This window comes from Camelus dromedarius, chromosome 23 (assembly GCF_036321535.1).
Source record: "Camelus dromedarius isolate mCamDro1 chromosome 23, mCamDro1.pat, whole genome shotgun sequence".
Lineage (NCBI taxonomy): Eukaryota > Metazoa > Chordata > Mammalia > Artiodactyla > Camelidae > Camelus > Camelus dromedarius.
In genome coordinates this window covers 19,984,559-20,005,834 of record NC_087458.1, presented here as the reverse complement: position 1 = coordinate 20,005,834, position 21,276 = coordinate 19,984,559, and the positions used below count along the sequence as shown (strand labels likewise).

Sequence of the window (21,276 nt, the reverse complement as noted above, 5' to 3'; positions counted from 1 at the left end):
ATCTATGTACTGATGTTGTCTAATATCTAATATAATATCTAGCCTGCAAGGGGCAGTATCAGTTTACTGGCCCTAAAGCTGTAGCACTGACAAGACCTACAGTATAATAAAGCACTAGAGTGCTTGAGAGAGTCCCCAGGGAAGGAGATGAGAATCTAAAAGGACATTTTGGGAAGAAGAAACCACGTTTACATTACAAAGACGTAACTTGAAAACAACAGATTCTTCCTTTCCCCAACAGCAACCTGTTTTTCCAAAGTGCTTATAAATTCAGTCTTTCTATGCTTGGCCTCAGCCTACAGGTAACTGTATTCTAGACTACAAACTGTTCATAATTCCTCACATGTGGCAGAAACAGCACTGTTTATGCTTGTCAACTTAAAGCTGAAACATAAAGTGGAGCAGTTCAACAATAATTTTTACCACCCACATAAACAATAAAGAAAGCTTTCACAGCCATAAAAAAATGACAACATAACGCCATTTGCAGCAACATGGATGTCCCAGGAGAATGTCATTCTAAGTGAAGTAAGCCAGAAAGAGAAAGAAAAATACCATATGAAATTGCTCATATGTGGAATCTAAAAAAAAAAGAACATGAATACAAAACAGAAACAGACTCATAGACATAGAATACAAACTCTTGTGGCTGCCGGGGGGTGGGAGGGGTGGGAAGAGATAGACTGGGAATTCAAAATTTGTAGATACTGACAGGCATATGCAGAATAGATAAACAAGATTATACTGTATAGCACAGGGAAATATATACAAGATCTTGTGGAAGCTCATAGCAAAAAAAATGTGACAATGAATATATGTAAGTTCATGTATAACTGAAAAATTGTGCTGTAGACTGGAATTTGACACAACATTGTAAAATGACTATAACTCAATAAAAAAATGTTAAAAAAAAAAAAAGAAAGCTTTCAGCCACAAGTGCTTAATGGTGCCTTGTTTGTAGTAGATGCTGAAAGAAGAAATCACATGGTTTACAGTGGTACACTCATGCTTTAAAAAAGAATCACTAAAGACCAACTCAAAAATTGCTGTTATAATACTGACATTGTATGTTGAAATTAAAGCGGTTTTTGTTGCAACCTTAATCATGTACACAAAAATGGTACTGTTGAACTCAGATGTAAATGGTTTTTCATTTCACCTAAGTATAATACGAAAGCTAGTTTCTACATATCTACTTAAAAAAAAACAGTATGGCATAGCAAAAAAAAAAAATGCTGCTATGATTGCATTAGTACAAATTCTGACTTTTAATAGTGTGTCATTTCCATACTCTTACCAACTCGTCAGCTGTCTGGTTTGCAAACTTGGAAGGAATTCTCTTAAATGTGTTTACTCTCAAAAGTTCTGTTCTCTCTGCTCTCTACACACATTCTTGGAGAAGCTCATTTAATTTTATGGTTCCCATCACCCATATGTGAATGACTAATGGATTCTTATCTCCTACCTGGATAAGTTCTGAATTCAAATCCATACGTATGTCCCACCATCACTCAAATATATCTCAATGATATATCTAAAACGGATTCCTTCCCCCAGGTGTCTCTCCTCTAGTCTTCCCCGAGATCAGTAAAAGGCAGTTTCATTCTTCCAGTTGCTCAGGACAAAAATCTTGGATCTCCTTCCCTTCCACACACTCTCAACCACAATCCACCAGCAAATCCTGTCGTTCTACTTCTGAATAATACGTAGAATCCAACCATTTCTCTACATATCCACTGGCCCCACCCTAATTCAGGCTACCCTCACCCTTCTTTATATTATAATAGCCTCATAAGTGGCCTGCTTGCTTTCAGCTTTGCTGATTTATATTCTCTTCTCTAAACAACCAAAATGATCCTTTGGAAAAGTCAGATTATGCCACTCCTCTGCTCAAAATCCTTTAAACACTCACAGGAAAAAAACAACTCTAGGTTTATTATAGCCTATTGGGTTTATGGACTTCTATGACTGTTCTCCTGGCTCACTCTGAATTCATCTCCTACTGCTTTCCCCTTGCTCATGGCGCTCTAGTCACATAGCCTTCTTTGCTATTTCTGGGACATGCCAAGGCCTCTCTTGCTTCAGAGCCTTAATCCTTCATGAAAGGTTCTTCCCCAAATATCTACAGAGCTCCTTCCCTTATTTTTTCAGATCTCTGTTCAAATGTCAATTTATCAGAGCACCTTATACGAAACAGCATCTCTTACTTCTACTATCCTAACCTCTTTACTTTGCTTAATATTTCTTCATATATAATTACCTCCTGACATAATATATTGGCTTTTTCCTCCAACTAGGACATAAGCTCCATTAGAACAAGGCCTTTGTTCTCTTTTGTTCAATGCTATACTTCAAAAAGACCTGGATCCAGTGCTCATTAAATAGTTGTCAACTGAACTCAACTTTTCTTCCTTCAAAACTAAGCTATACCCTCCAAACTTTCTTGTTGAATTCTCTTGAAAGGATGCCAGGTTTGGAGCTAGGCAAACACAAGTTCAAACCTTAGCACCATCATTCACTAGGTGTACTGTTGGGCAAATTACCTAACTTCTCTGATCTTCAAGTTCATCACTTGTAATGCAAGGAAAATTATATTTACCTCACAAGGAGAGTGACAGTGTTAGGATTTGTCTGAATGCAAGTCCTCTGACTCCAAAGTCAGTGCTTTATCCTGAACTGTCCTGGTCAACTGGATCAAGCATTTGAAACAGAAATGGCCCTGGCAATCTGCTTTACATGGCTGTTACTCTTAGAGGGAAGAAAAAGCAAGCACACTGCCACATGGCTGGACTCTGCTGCTCTTTTAGAAAAAATGAGTAAGAACAGGGATCACCTGTGGGCTGAGACTTTAAAGGGTACCTCATTTTAAATCTTCTGAGAAGTTGTATTTAATTCTAGAAGTTATATTTAATTCCATACATTATTTCTTCCATAGTTGTATTTGCTTTTGTAGATGTTTACTTTAAAAAAAATCTAAGCCCATGTCCTCCATCATCCTCATCACATCCAAGGGTTCTACTGGCAGAAAAGTTTTCTTTTTTTTTCTTTCTGTACATTTTTCTGGGCAACTTACAAGGCAAATTATAATAAGGGCCCTGGAAACAGATTGTACTCACACCTTGTCACATCTATTTTCACAACTACTTTGTTTGGAGTCTGATGGATTAAGCACTTTAATGACTTGAGGGGTAGGGTAGTAAAATGAAGTGCAAACTGCTCCCCAGGACAGGAAAGAGCCCTAGGAAATCTTTTAATTAAAGGCTTGGGGGAACAAGCCTGACTGTCCAAGTGAAAATTCATCGAGAGAAACTACAGAGGATCTCAGATTATTTGCTTTTTCAGTCTGTGGGTTTCTATCCCAAAACTGAACCAATGACATAACAAATGTATATAAAAAGAAATTGAACTCAGATAAAATTTTTATTAACTTAATTTGCAAGACTAATCTACATGTGTTTTAAGGTTAAAGGAGGAAAGTGGAAGGATTATTCTGGACTCTATCCACAGTTAACAAACTAGGGAGACCAAACCGAGCTTTTGCCTTCTCCTACAAAATGACTGCCAATTCTAGTAAAGTGTCAGTCTTTCTAAAACCAAAAAGCTACAAAATCTTTTAATGATAAGTTTAGCAGATTTTGTATTCTTTTAGAACTTATGAAAAGCATAACTTCAGGATAAATTCTTACCATCAAATCTCCCAAACTTTAACATAGCCTTGATTTTGTTCTTCTACCAGCCATAGACATCAGGGACAGCTGACTATGTTCCCAGTTTTAAAGATGAACCCCGAATTCTCTTAAATCAATTAGTTGATGGCATTCTCTTACCTTAGCTGGTCACCAAACTGTCAGAAGAGACTTACATTCCACGATTTAAGGGAGAGTTTCTTGTGCAGGGCGTTAGTAAGGAAGAATGCATGTTCTACATGGCCAGTGGTGGCCGGGGGATGGGAGAGCAGTTTTAGGTTAGGATGAAGTTGATGGTGCAGAGATGTCTGGAGAGACAGAGAGAACTCGGGTCCAAGATGATCCTATCAAGCCCTGCCTCGACCAGCCCTGGAGGCTACCCTATCTCTAGCCTTCTTATCGTGTAAATAAAAGATTTTCCTATTGATTAAGCCAGTCTGAGTCAGGACTTTGTGTTACTTTCAGCCCAAAACATTTTGATAACAAAAATACAGCAGTTAAAATGTGAAACAGTAAAATTAGTCACATATTCTAAATTTACTAACCAATTTCAATATAGAAAATTGCCCTTGCCTTGACTCCTGTATACAGAGGTTCTTCCACCATTATTATCAGATTTTCCAAATATGGTATTGATAGATTTAGAATTATGGTTTGAATCTGTGCCTCTTCTTTCAAATGAAGAAAAAATGTTGGAAGAAGACTAGATACTCTTTCTTCATTGGCTGAATGCCCAACTCCTATTAAGCTGTTATATTGAGTTTTAAAATATTGTGCTTCTCTAACAGCAGCAATATGGGAAGTTCTTGGTAAAAATGCACATCTTTAAGAGGGGCTAGAGAATCCAAATATCTGGGAGTGTGGCTCTAGAGTCTGCATTTAGCAAGCAGGTTATTTTAACACAAATTAAAGTTTGACTAATAACCTGCTAATAAGTTTGACTAATAAATAAAATTCCTTTCTTAGTGGATGGTGGTTTTTACAAAAAGAATGCACTGACCTAAGTTGAAAGGAAATAGCAATGTGGAGAAAGAATGATTCAAAATGCAGCTATAAAAAAAAAAAATTTAAGGGCAAAGTTATTGTCAAACATAAAATAAAATTAGAAGGATTCACATTTACCAAAATGTCAATAAATCTAAAAAAATCTGTAAGGCAGGCATCAGATATTATATGCCAAATTATTTTAAGAAATCATAATTGCTACATTTGAATTTCTATACATAATGGGAAGAAGCTGCTATTCAAGTTTTTCAATTGTTGCTCTTTCACATTCTGGCGGAAAGGGCAGCATTTGTTTCAGAGACAGATGGTATTTTTAAAACATCTGTTTAGGCCTGTTAATTATAAAAGGCAAGGTGAGGGCCCCTTGGGACGATAAAGACCATTAGAAGTATTTCGTTTGCAGTATTTTTTGGCTTGTTTTGTTTTGAACTTGAACTTGAATATCATTAGGAGGGTTTGGGCCCTTAGTTCAGCACAGTCCCCACTACTGTCTTATGTGAGGCTGTGCCATGAATTTCTGTGAACTTCCCAAAGATATACAAGGATTTTGTTTTTCAACCACTGTTCTAGAGATAGCGGGATCATAACAAAGAGAATTAAACTACTCAGTATAATTAAGTCACAGTAATTTCAAAGGGAGAAAGTTTTAGCGGGAGAGAGAAGAATGGACCTTAGACAAAAGGAAGAAGAGCCCAGCATAAGAGATGAGGAGAGTGTGGAAACAGATATATTTATTTTGGGGTAAGGAGGCGTCAGGAGCTCAAGGAAGTTCTTGCCGGATGGCCTCTATTTTTAATGTGAAGTTGGGAGTTGGGGGAGCAGGTCACTTGCTGCCACTGAGAGGAGTGCTAACAGGATCACGAGAAGAATGAGTACGGGTGCGACACAGCTACTGGCGGGATGAGTAGGCATTGATTAGGGACTCACAGAAATAGTGTCAGCTGTCACTGCTGGTCCCAACGATATTAAAGACTCTGAACACAGTAGCATGAATTGCCAGTGGCTGGTTTTATCCTGCAGTAACCAACAGCCCAAGTTAGAGAGTATAAATGCTTGCATTAATCTAGAGTTGGGAAATGCCACGGACAAACTCGGGAGTTGGGTGGTAGCTAGAAAATGTTTGAAGTGGTTGTAGGAGTAAATTGTGTAAAAACACAAGGGGCAAAAAGCATGTTGATTATGAGTGGATCAAGGAAAAGCTGCAGTTATTGTCAGAAAACAAGTTACGGGGACCTATGATTTCTGAGTGATAGTAGGCATGAATTTTTGAAGTGGGTGAACGTGAAAGTCACAGGAATTTAGGAGGTCAAGGAAACGTAAGCTAGGTAAATGGAGGGGTTATTACTGAAATCTCCTTAAATGATAGAAGAATCAAACCATGTGCACAAAGGAAGAAAAACCAAAGAACAAATCAAATATCCAAAATATTCTTCATGTTTGCTAAAGGAATGTTTCAATTTTTGGTAAGTACGTTTAATAATATTTCCACCCACCCAAAATGTGCGAGTCAACTTAAATTTCAGAGCTATCATATCACTTGTTCCTCAGACCTACTTCCAAAGAAATATTCTTAATTGAGGAAAGAGTCATTTTCTGTAAGTGGCTACGATAACTTGAAATCAAGCACAATAAAAGGTTTAAAAAACATAGCCTTCTAAATTTACATCATTTAAAATTAAGCTTTATCTCTTAGTCCAAGACCTGCAGAATCTTTCCTTCGCTTAGAATTGTGCTTCCTATCTATTAAATGAGTATCTGTCCTTTTACACTTCAAAAATTTTGTTTTAATTTGCAAATTAACAGCCTGCTCATTAAAAAGATTCAGCTGAGTTGACTCATTTGAAGTCCTAAGCACACTTGAATGGGGAGAGCTAGAGATTTGAGCACACAAATCCTCAAAACAGACAGAACACCTCAAAGTGCCAATTCTGCTTCTTAGAAGAGCACCCACTATGCACTACATTCCATACCTGATTCCAGACCAAGAAGCCAAGCTGTCAATCCCTCAAGAATTGACATGAAGGAACTGAAAATAGGTCATGAATGCTTCTGCCCTAAGACATCTCCTCACTGTTTATTGGATGAACGGAGGGTCAGCACTGGGTGCCTTGGCCAGCAATCAAGGCAAGATGGAGGAAGGGCAAATGGCCACGCAAGCAAGCTGGTCTCCCTTATGTCAGGAAAGCGAGTCTTCCTAGGATACCTCTCAGCGACTTCCACTGACAGCTCACTGGCAGCATGTGTTACACAGCCAACCCAAATTGCGAAGAAGGTTAAAGACAGCAAGCATAATATTTATTTTTCTTGTGTCTATATATAGTAGAAGGAAAAGCATTGAGCAAGCCAACCTACAGTGCATGCCACACCAAGAAAGCCAAATCAAGCAGGTGTATCTCATACTACTATTTTTAAGCATACATTTTAGACTGACTAGACTAAACAGGAAGTTCTAAAGACAAGAGATTTGGATGGGATTTGACTTTTGATGTTGAACTCAAGGAGCTCATCTTTCTTCACTGTGAGTGAACAGTATCAATAAAAACTCTAGATACAATTAAATTAAACAAGACCCAAAGAACCTAAAGGTTCTTACCTACTTTAGAATCTTCCCTGGGTTTTCATCTTAGGTCACACCTTAAACTCCCCTGGTACTCCCTAGGATTCTGTTTTTAGCATCCTCCTTTTCCGTTGTACCCTCACCCACACCTACAACTTCAAGAATCTTCAGCATATTAATGACTCACAATTTTTTTTTTTCTCTTCAGCCCAAACAGCTCTGCTGCCCCCGACCTATATTCCAATTACATGCTATCTTTACCTGGCTGTTTCCTAGACACAGTACCATTAAAATATATGAGAGAGAATCTGTTCTGGGCTTACTGAAACCTGTGCCTTTTCCTGTGTTTTTGATTATAGCAGCACCTAGTTTCCCAAGTTGAACTCTTTGGAGTCATTTATATCGTTACCTTTCCTTCACTCTATATTCACCAAATCCTTTTGATTTTACTATTAAACAACCTCAGTTCCATTCTCTTCTCTTAATCCCCACTGCCACAGATCTACTTCAGGTCCTTATCAGCTTTCATCAAAACTACCACAACTCCCTTAAATTAGTTTTTTGACATCATTTCTTCTGTCTTTCTAGTCCATGTCCTTTCTTCTTAAATATCAGTCCAAAGAACAAACCTGATTTGTATAACAATGCCCATTGGCTCTGAAATACCTAAAGGGTGAAGTCAAACTCTTTCCCATGGTTGTGGCCTCATTTTCCATGATTTTTTCCCCCTTGTTCCCCCTTCTTTCTCCCTCACATATTCTGCACTCCAGATATACTTACCATTCCATATATGTCATGCACTTCCAGGTCCTGGTATCTTTTTTTTTTTTGGTGGTGGCACAGCTGTTCCTTCTGTTTATAGTGTCCTTTATTACCTCCCTTCTTTAATTCTTATCCTTTAAAGTACATTCTTTAAAGCAAATTCTTATCCTTTCTAGAAGATGCAGCTCAAATATCACCATCTCTGTGAAGCTTTCCTCATCTCCACAGAGCAGAGGTTTACATCTCTATTAAAACCCTGTTCATGTTGCATTACGGAGTCTGCTCACGTCTTTCCATCACTTCATCCGTATATATGCAGTATACAGGCATAGAACAAGTACTATATAAATGGTAGTGAATAAACCATTCATAATAAAATCAAGCTCAATTTCTTACTTATATATTTAAGGAAAGAAGGAAGAATTACATCTCAAAATGCTTTAGTGTCTCTAAATTTTAAAAATGATTAAAAATAGTATCTTGGGAAACAGGCACATTGTTGGTAAGACTGAAGATTGGTATAATCTCTACGGAGGGGAATCTGTTAATATTAACAAAAATTTTAAAATGCACATACTCTTTGGGCAATTCTACATCTAGGAATTTATTCTATATGTACACAATTGGGCAAAAATCACATACAAGGATATTCACTGTAGAACCAGTCATAACAGCAAATCATTTGAAATAACTTAAATGTCTTTCAATGGGACTGGTTAACTATGGTACCTACAGACAAGAGAATACTATGTAATTATTAAAAAGAATAAGGTGGGTCTATATGTGTTTGTCATAATCTACAAGATAATGTGTGAAGTGAAAAAAGAAAGATACAGAAGAATGTACATGATATGCTGACATGAGTGTTTTTAAAAAAGCGGAGATATTTTATATATGCTTGTACATGCATTACAATACTGTGAAAGAATGCATAAGAAACCGCTTACAAATGGTTCCCCTGGAGAAAACTGGGAGCCAAGGTCAGCATTGGGAGACTTACTTTTCATTAAATATCCTATTTTATCTTTTAAATTTTGTTGCATTTACACATAATAGCTAGTTAAATAAATGAATGCAATGAAGCTTTGCTAATAAAATGCCAATCAATTTCATAAAACTTTATTAAGCATTAGGATACCCCTAACAACAATTTTCAATCTTTTCCTGTTCAAAGTCTCACCCCACCCCCCTGGGAAAAATCTCCAGATGCTGTTCAGCTATTGTCATTCAAACAATTATTCAGTGATCATTAGGTGCCAGGGATGCAAAGATACAGAAGACATATGATACTCAAAGAGCTCATACTCTAGGGAGAATGAACATTTATTTAACTAATCTCAATATAAAGAGTTATTCTCATCCAAAGCTTCTCCAATAACAGCTAAGTATAAACCCAAAATTACTTTCCAGAGACTGCTTTTTGGGTCATAGCAGCAAGAATGACAGCCCAATGAGAGGGTAGGGAAGTGTGACCATGATTAACATAGGTAGCAGGTAAAAGTAAAACCAGGGAGCAATGGTAAGCCAAGTTCTGGCCAAGTGATAGTGATGAAAAGAAACAGCAGCAATTTAACAATTAATGGCACCAGAATTCTCCAACATGATTTGTAATAATTGACAGTATCATATAATAAAGCAAGATTTTTTTAAAAAAGGGTAAGTATGAATGATTAAACAAATATTTTATACAGAAATTACTGATAAACCAAAAACATTCCCATGCTGTGCCTTCTCTTTTTAAAAAATAAAAAGCTCTTATTTTAACAATTACATAAGTTATGACATTTATGGCAGCTGAGGATAAGAAGCAATCAGTGGTTTCTGCAATCATTTTAGAAGTTGAAGTGATGAAGCATTTAATATATGTGTTGTTAACTTCATGTACTTTCAAATAGTCCTACTATAGAGTAAAATATAAGTAAGATAATGGCATTTGTTATATCCATATCATCTTTTAATCTGGAGATCTCAAAGCATTTGCAAGCATTCATTAATTCCCAACATCTTGATCATATACATTAGAGAAGTAAACTGGGGCACAGAGAAGGTAAACAGCTCAAGAGCAATCAAAAGTCATAACAGATTTGGAAAAATGTATTCTGCTTCTAGCTCCTGGTTCTAAGTCCTACTTCCATCACGAAATGTTTCTTCTCTTAAAAGGGACTGACAGAGCTATTTATATTTGATGTTAAACAACAGATGATTATACACAGTTCAATAAATGGAAAATGAGTTTTAAAAATGAAGAAATAGAAATGGGCTGATTTTGTTTCAGTACGAATTTGAGTCCTATGTGTTTGAACAGATTGAGAAAAAGAATTACTAAATTCTAGGGTTGGGAGGGTCTGTAATTGTCTATATTTTCCCACACACTATTCTATTTTTCCATAGATTAAGTTATTATGCACAATACCTTCTTTAGTCCTCAATCTTCCCTTCAATGCAGCTATTTTAATTAACAGAACAAATGTATTATTGAACATCAATGAAATAATCAAAACCATAATTAGATATTCACTACAGTGTATTATAAATAACCATTATTCTTATATGGCAACAGAACCCTCTACATTCTATAGGGAATTGAAGACTATAATAAACCCATACAGTATTATAGTTCACTTAATGATTATCACAAAAAATTAAGATGTAAAAAGAAAAACTGAAATGTTAATAACTACATAAAATTCATAGCACTGTTTAGAAATTTAAGTTCTATATTTTATTCTATTTAAAAAGCTATTAATTCCTTCTGTATATCACAGGGAACTATATTCAATATCTTGTAATAACATTTAATGAAAAAGAATATGAAAATGAATACATGTGTATACATGCATGACTGGGATATTATGCTGTACAGCAGAAATTGACACATTGTAACTGACTATACTTCAATTTAAAAAATAGTTTAAAAAAGCTATTAATTCCTGATATTTCTTTTGACTTATTTTAGGACAAGAATCATTAGTTCCAGGCAGAATTTGGTAAGATTTGAAAATCTTTAAAAATTTTTAAAATGAAGCCTGGATTATTACATGCTGAATTTCATTTAGTAAAACTGAAGGTTTTCTTCCTAGATGCCTACCTGCGCATTGGCTTTCCTTCCATGCACCATGAAAAGCACCCTTCACCACACTCTAAAGCCGAACCTAAAGACAACAAAAAAGCAGTAACTTAATAAAAATAATTTCTGACCTTTTCAGTAACAATCTCTATATAATCATGTCGTTCAGTGAAAAATAACTGTATATCCTATTAGACCACAGGTAGATGCACAATCATAACCCTTACCTAGTCCCTTAAGACAACTATCCTTACTCTGAACGCCAAAACGATTATTCGTGAAGGCACGGGAAAGTGAGCTAAAAACAGTTCTAACAGCTAGGTTAGTCTTTTCTCTCTTCAAAAAGTGCTTGGAGCATTTAACTTTGACCTCACTATTAAGTATCCCTACAGAGCATTCACCAGATACCCACAGCAGTTTTAACGTGATAGACTGGAAAGGGAACATGTTATGTTGGTTTAATCTGAAGGCTGAAAGCTGTCAACTTGTCCGGAAGCGACAGGAGCAGGAGTAGGCATTTGCCTTAAAAACAAACAACTCTGCTTCGGATAGCCCGGTCACCTAGAACAGGGCAGAGAAACGAAGGCTCCAGACTAACAACCTCTTTACAAGTCCTTCCTTCAGTCCCCAAAACAATGTCCATCACCCACTTGGCATGATCTCGCTAGGTCCCGAGGGTTAAGTGGGACGTACAGTATCCACTTCCTTCTCCCCGAATTCCAACCCCTGTCTAGGGAAGCTGTCCAGAGTGTGGAGCCCACGCCCTCGGAAAGAACGGCCCAGCGCTTCCCTGGCTCCGGGGCAGGGCTGTTAGCCAGCTCGATCGCACTCTGGTGCCCCGCAAGGCCCAGCCCCACTGCCCCAAAAGCACCTTCTTGATGCCAGTTGACAGGCGACTGGCGAAGCACGGCTCCCACCCCACTGGGCAGCTCCGCAACTTGGGAGCACAGATTTGCAAAGCGAGTCCTGGGCGCTGTCCAGTGTCCCCTGCTCCAAGGCTGCGAACCTACCGGCTCCGACACTTTCTTCGCCGCCGCAGCCTCCTCTGCCTCCTCCGCCCGCCTCTTCCTTTGGGCCTCCTTCTCTGCCGGGGCTAGCGCAAGCTGGGTGCCGCTCCTCGCGCTATTTCCTCCCCGCCCCTCGCCCGACTTCGGCAGCAGGAAGTGGTTCCATTACTAAATCGTTCCTCCTAGAACCCACATACTCCGCCAAGAGGTTCCGGGCGGATCAGGAAGTAGCTACACCATTCGTTGGGGATTTGGGTCTGTCCTTGTATCCAGTTCCTTGTATCCCGAGGGTAACTACCGTACAAGTTCACCGCTGAACTGCCAGTGTTTGAATACTGAAGCCTCCTCTTTTCTTCTTTGTTTTCTCCAGCAGAATCCAATAGAAAGATGAGAGGAATCAGGGGAAGCTAGGAATTTTTATTTATAGGTAGCTGGTAGGTTTCCTAGTGGCACAGTCTTTTCCCTAATTGTAGACTGAGTGATTGACAAATGCATATGTCCACTGAAATAAAGTCGTACAACGTAAGAGTTCTGTGTTAAGTTTTATTTGAGGGCAAAATGAGGGCTATAGCTCTGGAGACAAGACTTCAGATAGCTGTTAGGAACTGCTCAGAAGAGGGGTGGGAGTGGGGAGGACTCAGTATTATATATGATTTTAGTGAAGGTGGGGTACATACAGTCAAGTACATATTTAGACGGAGGCTTGCTGCTAAGTCACGAGGATCAGACGCCACCATTAATGATTTTAGTGCTTTTCTAGATGTGAGGAGATATGCAAGAATTTGGGCTCATAAAATCTGAAAATATCTAACTATCTGAAGGCCTTTTCTGCCGGTTTTCCAGTTTTGCCAGAGCAGAGTTCCTCATTCCTGATATCCACCCTGAACTCCCTTCAGGGAGTGTTGGAGGTCAGCGGCTGCAGCAGTTCGTGATTTAATCCAAGCAGAGGTAGGTAGATGACAAGTGCCAAAGTGATTTAATCCTTTTAGAGGCAGATAGCAAGAGCCAATTTTTAGTTGGCACATACATGGGGTTGACATATATCTATTAGGCCCCTACTGCGTGCAAACTGCTGAGGATCCCCAGGCAAATCAGAAATAGACCCGACCTTCCAGGTTTCCCCCAGTTTAGCTTTCAAGACACCAGAGTTTTATTCAGGATTCTAAGACTATGTCGGCTTGCCCTTTCATTTAGTATTCACCACCAGACACTTCAAACACTTCTGTGAACTCACTTTAGTATTAAAGGAAAGAAAATTCTTTTTCACTTAGTCCTTTGTCTGATTTCCCTTAGCACACAGCCACCCGAATTTTGCTCTATGTTTAGAAAACAAACAAATGATAGGGTAGGTGATACAATTTCAGTAACATTAGTGAAGACTGTTGCTGATTTCCTGATAACTTCATAGGCTAAACACAAACTTAACCAGATTTTCTTTAGCTGTTCTTCATAAGGGATCTACAGTTACATATAAAATAATCCACAAAGTACAACTCATCTTATTCTTCCCAAATATGCTACCTTCCCTCAATTTCCTTATTTCTATTAGTTCTCCCAGTTCCTTTCTCATTTTATGGATAAGCAAGCTCTTTATTGCTGTCATATGCATCTTTCTAAATATCACCTTCATCCTCTTCCTCTTCTACATAAAAACTTTCAATGGTTCCCAATGGCTACACAAATGAAATGAAAACACCATGCCTGACATCTGAGGGTATAATCTGATAGTAATAATAGCAGCAGCATTTTTCAAGTGCTGATCACAGCTAAGTGCTGTATATCATCTCACAACAACCATCCAAGAGGTAGGAACTATCATCAAGGCCCCATTTTCTGGAAATTAAGACTCAGGTATAAAGAATTTAAGTATCAATCCCACTTCTGGGCATATATCCAGAGGGAACTCTAATTAAAAAAGATACATGTACCCGTGTTCATAGCAGCACTACATTAATAGCCAAGACATGGAAACAACCTAAATGTCCATCAACAGAAGACTAGTTAAAGAAGTTGTGGTATATTCATACAATGGAATACTACTCAGCTATAAAAAAAGAATAAAATAATTCCATTTGCAGCAACATGTATGGACCTGGAAATCATCATTCTAAGTGAAATAAGCCAGAAAGAGAAAGAAAAATATCATGTGATATCACTCATATGTGGATTTTTTTTAAAAAAAGAGAAAAAAAAGACACTGAACTCATCTACAAAACAGAAACAGACTTGCAGTCATAGTAAACAATCTTATGGTTACCAGGGAAAGGGAGTGGGAAGGGATAAACTTGGGAGTTTGAGATTTAAAAATGTTAGCCGATATGTATATATAAATAGATTTTTAAAAAATTTCTGCTATATAGCACAGGGAACTTATGTTCAATATCTTGTAATAACCTTTAATGAAAAAGAATATGAAAATAAATATGTATGTATATGCCTGCCTGGGACATTGTGCTGTATACCAGAAATTGACACACAGTAACTGAAGGTACTTCAGTAAAAATAAAAGTAAAAATAAAGCCATCATATATTTTCCCCCTCCATATTATGGGGCATTGATGTTACAAGTAACAGAAATCCAATGTTTTTATTAATTAGGAAAAAAAATAACTCATTGACTTACACAATTGAAAAAGGAGGGGAAAAATGGCTTTGGGCATGTCTAGCTCCAGGGCTCAAGTGATGGCATCAAGATTCAGTTTCTTGTTCACTTCTTGGCTCTTTCATGGCTCTGTCAAGCTCTCTACACATGGTGGCAAGATAGTTACTGGCAGCTCAGGGTGACATCCTCTTAACCTGGGCTGAAAAAACAATGCCTACTTACTTAGTGCTCTGGCCAAAATTCAAGATTAGCTTTGATTACACTGATCTATGTGCTATGCTTCTTCCTGACCTAATCACTATGGCTTGGGGTGTAGAAAACACTACTTGGACAGGACTTGATCTGGAGGGGGATCAGCCTCACCTAAACCATATGGGCTGAGAGTGGGCCAAAGGGGTTCCCTCCGAGAAAACTGCACCATAACCAGAAGAGGAAGGATGGGCAGGCAAAAACCATGGATATTCAGTACCTCCTCCTTCACTTTTTTTTTAAATTGAAGTATAGTCAGTTACAATGTGTCAATTTCTGGTGTACAGCACAATGTCCCAGTCATGCATATACATACATATATTCATTTTCATATTCTTTTTCATTAAAGGTTATTACAAGATATTGAATATAGTCCCCTGTGCTATACAGAAGAAATTAAAAAAAAATTTTTTTCCTTCACTTTTCAACTGTGGAGGTGAGCTATACACAGAAACAGCCCTTTAGTCGTACACCAGGAATGACATTAATATTATCTAATTACTGCCAAAAAGATGGCTCAAGATAGATTATTGTATAATTAAATTATCATTTTGGACAGGGTCTTTTAATATGTAATTCGTTTATATCTAACCAGTGGCAATCCTGTGGTGATTTAAGCCAGACAGACCTATGTTCAACTCCTGGTTTAGCCCTTTCCTAGCTGTGTGGTCTCAGGCGACTCAACTTTGCTGAGTGTCAGTTTGAAGAAAAATAATACCACCTTCACGGAGCTGCTCTGAGGATTAGAGATGATTTAGCATATGATAGACCTTCAGTCAAGGGAATATAATTATTTATAAACTACATTAAATTACCTTCAAGTAACTTTCTCAGCTAGTTATTTCATTATAATACTGTTACATGAAATACATGAAATACTGCTATTCCATTAGAAATTAAATTGTATAAAGAACATGAGTTTTAGTCTCTGAACTATGGAATTTAAGCAATATAATAATAATTAAAATAATTTAAATTCTTTTTGGAGGATCCATTCTCCTAGGGTAGAAAAAAATGAATGCAATCAATTTGGAAACCTCTCTACCATAATTTTTTGGAGCTGACCTAATTTCAGAGGGGCTTGAATAGCGCTTATCTCATCTGCTCCTTAAGTCATTTGTACACTCAGCCTTCACTGTCTTCTCTGGATCCCCATCGTTAGTACCCATAGGTTGTTGCTGATATGTCTCTGGTACATCCATTTGTCCCCTTCAGATCCAATGGCTCTTCTCCATACTCTAATTCCAAGCTTTGGGTGGGAGGGAATAGGAGTTACAGGTGATCACAGGTGTCTATGTGCTGCATCTGGGCCACAGTGGAGGCAGGAATCTCCTTCATCAGGCTGTTTCTAATGTAGTCTGCTTAACTGAATCATGCAGCTATTTCTGACAAGCAGTTAAGAAGAGAACAAGGCCTCTTTGCTCTTAGGTTTCCCAGATCTGAATAGATCTTCCCACTCTTTCTAGCATTCAGAGCACTAAAAATAATTCTATTTACTTTTCAGATAGTTAACTCAATTTAAGACTTTCAAGAAACAACTGTATTTGGGAATCCTTCACAACCAATGAAGATTAATTAAAAACAGTCATGCACTATAAGTCATCTTCCAACCATACATTAAAAAACTCCCCAAACCAAAGACTATGAAAAAAAAAGAACCTATCAAAAGTGAAATACCTAAAATGTCTTGCTCCTCTATTAACTTTGGTTAAGAAATGAGTGTTTAGTAGAGCAAATGTGCTGCATGGGTGACTGCAGGAGCAAGCTGGCAACTGACAAAGCTCCTAGATTATTGTTCTTGTCTATAATGTCAAACTCTGGAATTTGACTATCACAACTTATTCAAATAAGAAATTTTCAATAATTATAGTTCAAAATTTTTTCAAAATTATTCTTGTATTCCAGAAGTTCAGATCTACAATAGTGATATTTTACTTGGGCTTTAGGCCAACTATCCATTTTAAAACTAGGCTATTCAGCCTTGAACTCAAATGTTTAGAGTTCCTCTAAAATATTAACTCGTCCTTAATAATTTCCTTGTAGAAACAGGAGAGAAATGAAATGTTTTCCTTCACGTTTGTCTTCAGTACAAACTCCCTGGTCTTCATTTCTGTGATCGGTGTGAACATTTATATAATTTCTGGGTAACTTTAGTCCCTCTCTGCTGGTTTCTTCAATGCTCCTGTCCCACCTCTACCCTCCCCCCTTTAAAAAGTCGTGTGTTTTGAATCTTAAATTCCTGTATCAAAAGAGATATAGTTTCCAAGTTGCTACCACTCCTGCCATAGTTGGCACTGGTGAGGTCTTAGGAACCGCTACTTGTTGGTGACAGTGGCCATAAACCATAGGAGAAAGACCCCCAGTAGACCAGAAAATCAATCAAATTGTCCGTTATAATTAGAATCTTTCGTAGTTTTGGAATGCATCTTCATATTTCATGAAAATGCTTTCGTTCAGAGGCCAAAGATAAGACTACAACAGGCCTGCAAAAATGTACCACATCGTATTTTTAAATTTTATTTTTTAAGTTGTAAAATAAATATACACCACGTTACAGAAAACTTACAAAATAAAGGGGGAAAGTCCGGCACGTCACTGTCCGAACACAGCGCTTTTAATCGTTTTGATGAACGCCCTTCCACCTTTTGCTTCGCGCTTCCAGCTCTTTGTAACCTTGACCTTCGCGCGCCGCCGGAGCCACGGCGCTGGGGGCGGAGCTGCTGCGCGCGGCGTGCGCCGTCACCATGGTAACCGCGGAAGGCTGGTCCCGGGGAGCGGTGAGTCCCGGGTTCCTGGGCCCAGGGCCGGGGGTGGGCGCAGCAGTGGGCATGGGGGACAATGGGCATCTCCCCGCCAGGCTGCTCGGCAGGGGCTGGCGGGGAATGGGCTTCAACCGCGGCGTCCCCAGGCTTTGCCTTTGTCCGAGCTTTGCGTAGCCGGTCCCGCCCCGCGGCCAGTTCCTTGGCTTCAGGCCGAAAGGCGGATTCTGGTGCCCAGTAGTGACCGCTGCACCCTGGGCCCGACCTCCCTGTTCTCGAGGCGGGGCTGCCACCCTCTGTATCCACTCCCTCGGGCCTTCCTATTGTTTAACCCTGGAGAGCCCAGGGCCGCCCTTTGAGGCCTTCTCCTAAAGCTGAGACTTAAAATCCTCAAGGGACGACATTTTTTTTAAGAGAAAACTCAGTTGGCTTAAAAGGCCCTTCAGATTTATTCCGCTACCACAACTTCAGGCCGGCTGGTCTGCCTCCTTGCCCATTGTGTATGCTAATCCCATTGCCTGGACTTCCCTTTTCTCCTCTTTTTAAAACTCCTGCTCTTTGGTACTGAAGTGTCAACCTCTTCTGGGAAGCATTTCCAGGACCTCGGCACTCGGAGTCTAATTTAGAGGTCCAACCTCTTTACGCTCCAAGCACCCTTTCCTTATCTGCATTCTGTCCCTCATCTCATTCTGTCATTGCTGATTTACTTGTGTCTTTCCCACCAGACTGTGACACCGATGGGGTAGGGATTTAGGAGATTGTCTGAGACTAGTGCCTTAGCAGCCTCAAAAGAGCTCACACTTTATAGTTGAAAGGAAAAGTTTACAGACTTGTTTTCCTCCCCTAATTCAGTAAGGCAGAGCAGGTGCTGCTCTCATTTCACAAATGAGGAGAGTGAGTTCGGAAAAGTCGCATAATTAATAAATACCAGAATCAGGACTAAAGCATGGGCCTTCTGACCCATAGTCCAGTAAGCCATTCTGCCTTCAGCGTTCCAGCCCTCCTCTCTCCCCTCTCCCCTCTCCATGCTCATATTCTCTGTGAACTTTCGGTTATGTGTAGTGGGTTGCAATTTCCATCCATGTTACAACTTTCCCAGGCAAAGAAAATGTAATTTATTTTTGTGACTGATCTAGTTTCTTTCATGAGCACTCAGTTGTTATTAGGAAAAAATAATGTTAAGTTGGTTTTAAATTTAATCTGTAAATGGCTTCCTTGTCAAATGTTTAATTTCTCATATAAAGACATTTAAGTTCTCAGATAAATGCTCCCTGATTATCTCTTTGAGATGGTGTCTTGGTATGTGGATATATTTGGGTGGCTCACGAGATCTGTGGGGAAGTGTCTGGGGTCCCTTTGCCATGTCTGAGCTCAGGTACCTTGTGAACACTTCTCTCCTGGTTTGGTCAGAGCTTAGTAGCTCTCCCTGGCTCTGGTGCTCCCTGTCTCACTCGGTTACACTGAGCTCTTGCTGTGTCTTCCCTTCCTCCCCGGTGGGGGTGGTTTGCCCGGCTGCCCTCCCTCCCTACAGAGCTTCCTCACCTTGCTACAGCAGCCAGGTTGGGGCAAGCCTCCTCTGCAAGACTGTCTGCTGCTGCTAGGTCACATATATGTTCTAAAGCAGTGGTCCTCAATCTTTCTGGTCTTAGGACTTTGTTACACTCTTAAAAATGATCGATCCTGGAACAGACTCACAGGCATAGAAAACAAACTTATGGTTACCAGGGAGGGGAAGGGGGTGAGGAGGGATAAATTGGGAGTTTGGGATTTGCAGATACTGCTATACATAAAATAGATAAACAACAAGGCCCTACTGTATAGCACCAGGAACTGTATTTAATGGTTTGTAATAAACTGTAATGAAAAATGATGTATATAACTGAATCATTATGGTGTACACCAGAAACTCATACAACATTGTAAATAAATTGTACTTCAATTAAAAAAAATAAACAATAAGGTCCTACTGTATAGCACAGGGGACTATATTCAATACCTTCTAATGGCCTATAATAAAAAAATATGAAAAGGAATCTATATGTGTATATATATATGTATATAACTGAATCACTGTGCTGTATACCAGAAATTAACACAACATTGTAAATGGACTATGCTTTAATTAAAAAAAAATAGATTGGCAAAGAGGGTATATAGCTCAGTGGTAGAGTGTGTGCTTAGCATGCACAGGGTCCTGGGTTCAATCCCCAGTACCTCCAGTAAAATAAATAAATAAATAAATAAATAACCTCAACCTCCCCACCCCAGAAATGTAAAAAATAGAATGGGATTTTGTAAGGACAAATAATATTTTATTTAATTATATATATACAAATATACTAATAAATGTGTTGCTGAAAGATCGGCCCCCGTCCCCGATGAGTCAAATAACCCAGAGACAAGGTCTTGGAGCTTAGAGAGGCAATTTTATTTCTTTGCCGGGCAAAGGGGACTCACAGCAGGCTAGTGCCTTCAAAGCTGTGAACCCACCTTAGGGATGGGGTTGGGTGGTTATACAGTTCAAACAATAAAGCCTTGATAACAAGCAACAGAATCATTTTCTCATCAGAAAACTTAGAATGGCGATATGATGCCTCTAGGAGACCAATTCTATAGAGGCCAGCGGTTAGATCTCTTTATCTCATAAGCACTCAAGGTGTGGTCTTCTTGGTAATTCAGGCTATTTTTTAAGGTTACAGTCCTGTGACCTTCTCCTTGGAAAAGGACTCAGAGACCAAGTTTGATTATTGCTTTCAATTCCTGGAATAAAGTAGAAACAGTAATATCAATTGCTTTAGTTTTAACAGTGGGCCTGAAACTGTGAGTAGCAACCAGTCAGTCAGGTCAGTTGACCGTTTTAAGGGCAAGCATAAGAACAAGCAATCTGTTAGCCTAAGTGCAGCCATTTTTTTATTAATCCTCCTTCAACTGCAATGTGCCCAGGACAAAAGTGTCCATTACAAGTGAACAATTAATTGTTACTTTATTAACAGATGTTATATATTTTACATATATAATTAAAACATGATATCATAAACTACTATATACTATATATTACAATAGAAATAATATATATGTATTTGGACAGGACATCCACCTCATGGTCTGAGTTAGCTGTGCAAGCTCCAGTTATCATGCTTGCAATCCGGTGAGAAGGAATGATACTTTTCTAGACGTTGCATACTACGTATCTACTTACATCCTATTGTCAACTACTTGGATATATGGCTGTACCATATAGCAAGAGAGACTGGGAAATAGTTTTATTCCAATATAAATTTTGGTTTGAAAAAAAGTGTGGTTTCTGTTAGTTTTGTCTAATAAATTAGTTTTGTGGTTTGAAATTAAAAAAAAATTTTTTTAAGTGTGGTTGAGAGAAGAGGATGGGATTTTATTCCTAAAGAAGGGGAGATTAGACTTTGAGAAAGAACTATGTCTAAGTACTATACTTACCAGGGGCCCATGTGATTAGGGAGGCTGGATGAGCAGAAACCAAGGGAACTCTGGAGGGTCAGACCACAAGAACCACAGCATGTTCTCACAGCAGAAAGTTTGATTAGTGTACTGTTGCTGTCACTGGTG

At 38.7% G+C, this 21,276-nt stretch overlaps 2 protein-coding genes across 4 annotated transcripts in view; one reads left to right on the top strand and one right to left on the bottom strand.

Moving 5' to 3' along the window:
- Nucleotides 1-12,238, bottom strand: part of KLHL20 (kelch like family member 20) — a 36,799-nt gene extending 24,561 nt beyond the window's left edge. The window contains exons 1-2 of one of the 3 annotated variants that reach the window (XM_064477996.1): nt 12,088-12,238; nt 11,099-11,162 (exon numbers count right to left, since the gene is read on the bottom strand). In XM_064477996.1, coding sequence (XP_064334066.1) covers nt 11,099-11,121 — 23 coding nt within the window. In that variant the 5' untranslated portion in view covers nt 11,122-11,162; nt 12,088-12,238. Of the gene's footprint in view, nt 1-11,098; nt 11,163-11,489; nt 11,509-12,087 lie in introns of those variants that run through there. The other 2 variants (XM_010984540.3, XM_064477997.1) reach the window with 2 other exon arrangements.
- Nucleotides 12,239-17,656: 5,418 nt separating this feature from the next.
- The window catches only part of ANKRD45 (ankyrin repeat domain 45), a 33,518-nt gene continuing 29,898 nt past the window's right edge, over nt 17,657-21,276 (top strand). The window contains exon 1 of the mRNA XM_010984537.3: nt 17,657-17,712. Coding sequence (XP_010982839.3) covers nt 17,680-17,712 — 33 coding nt within the window. The 5' untranslated portion in view covers nt 17,657-17,679. The remainder of the gene's footprint in view (nt 17,713-21,276) is intronic.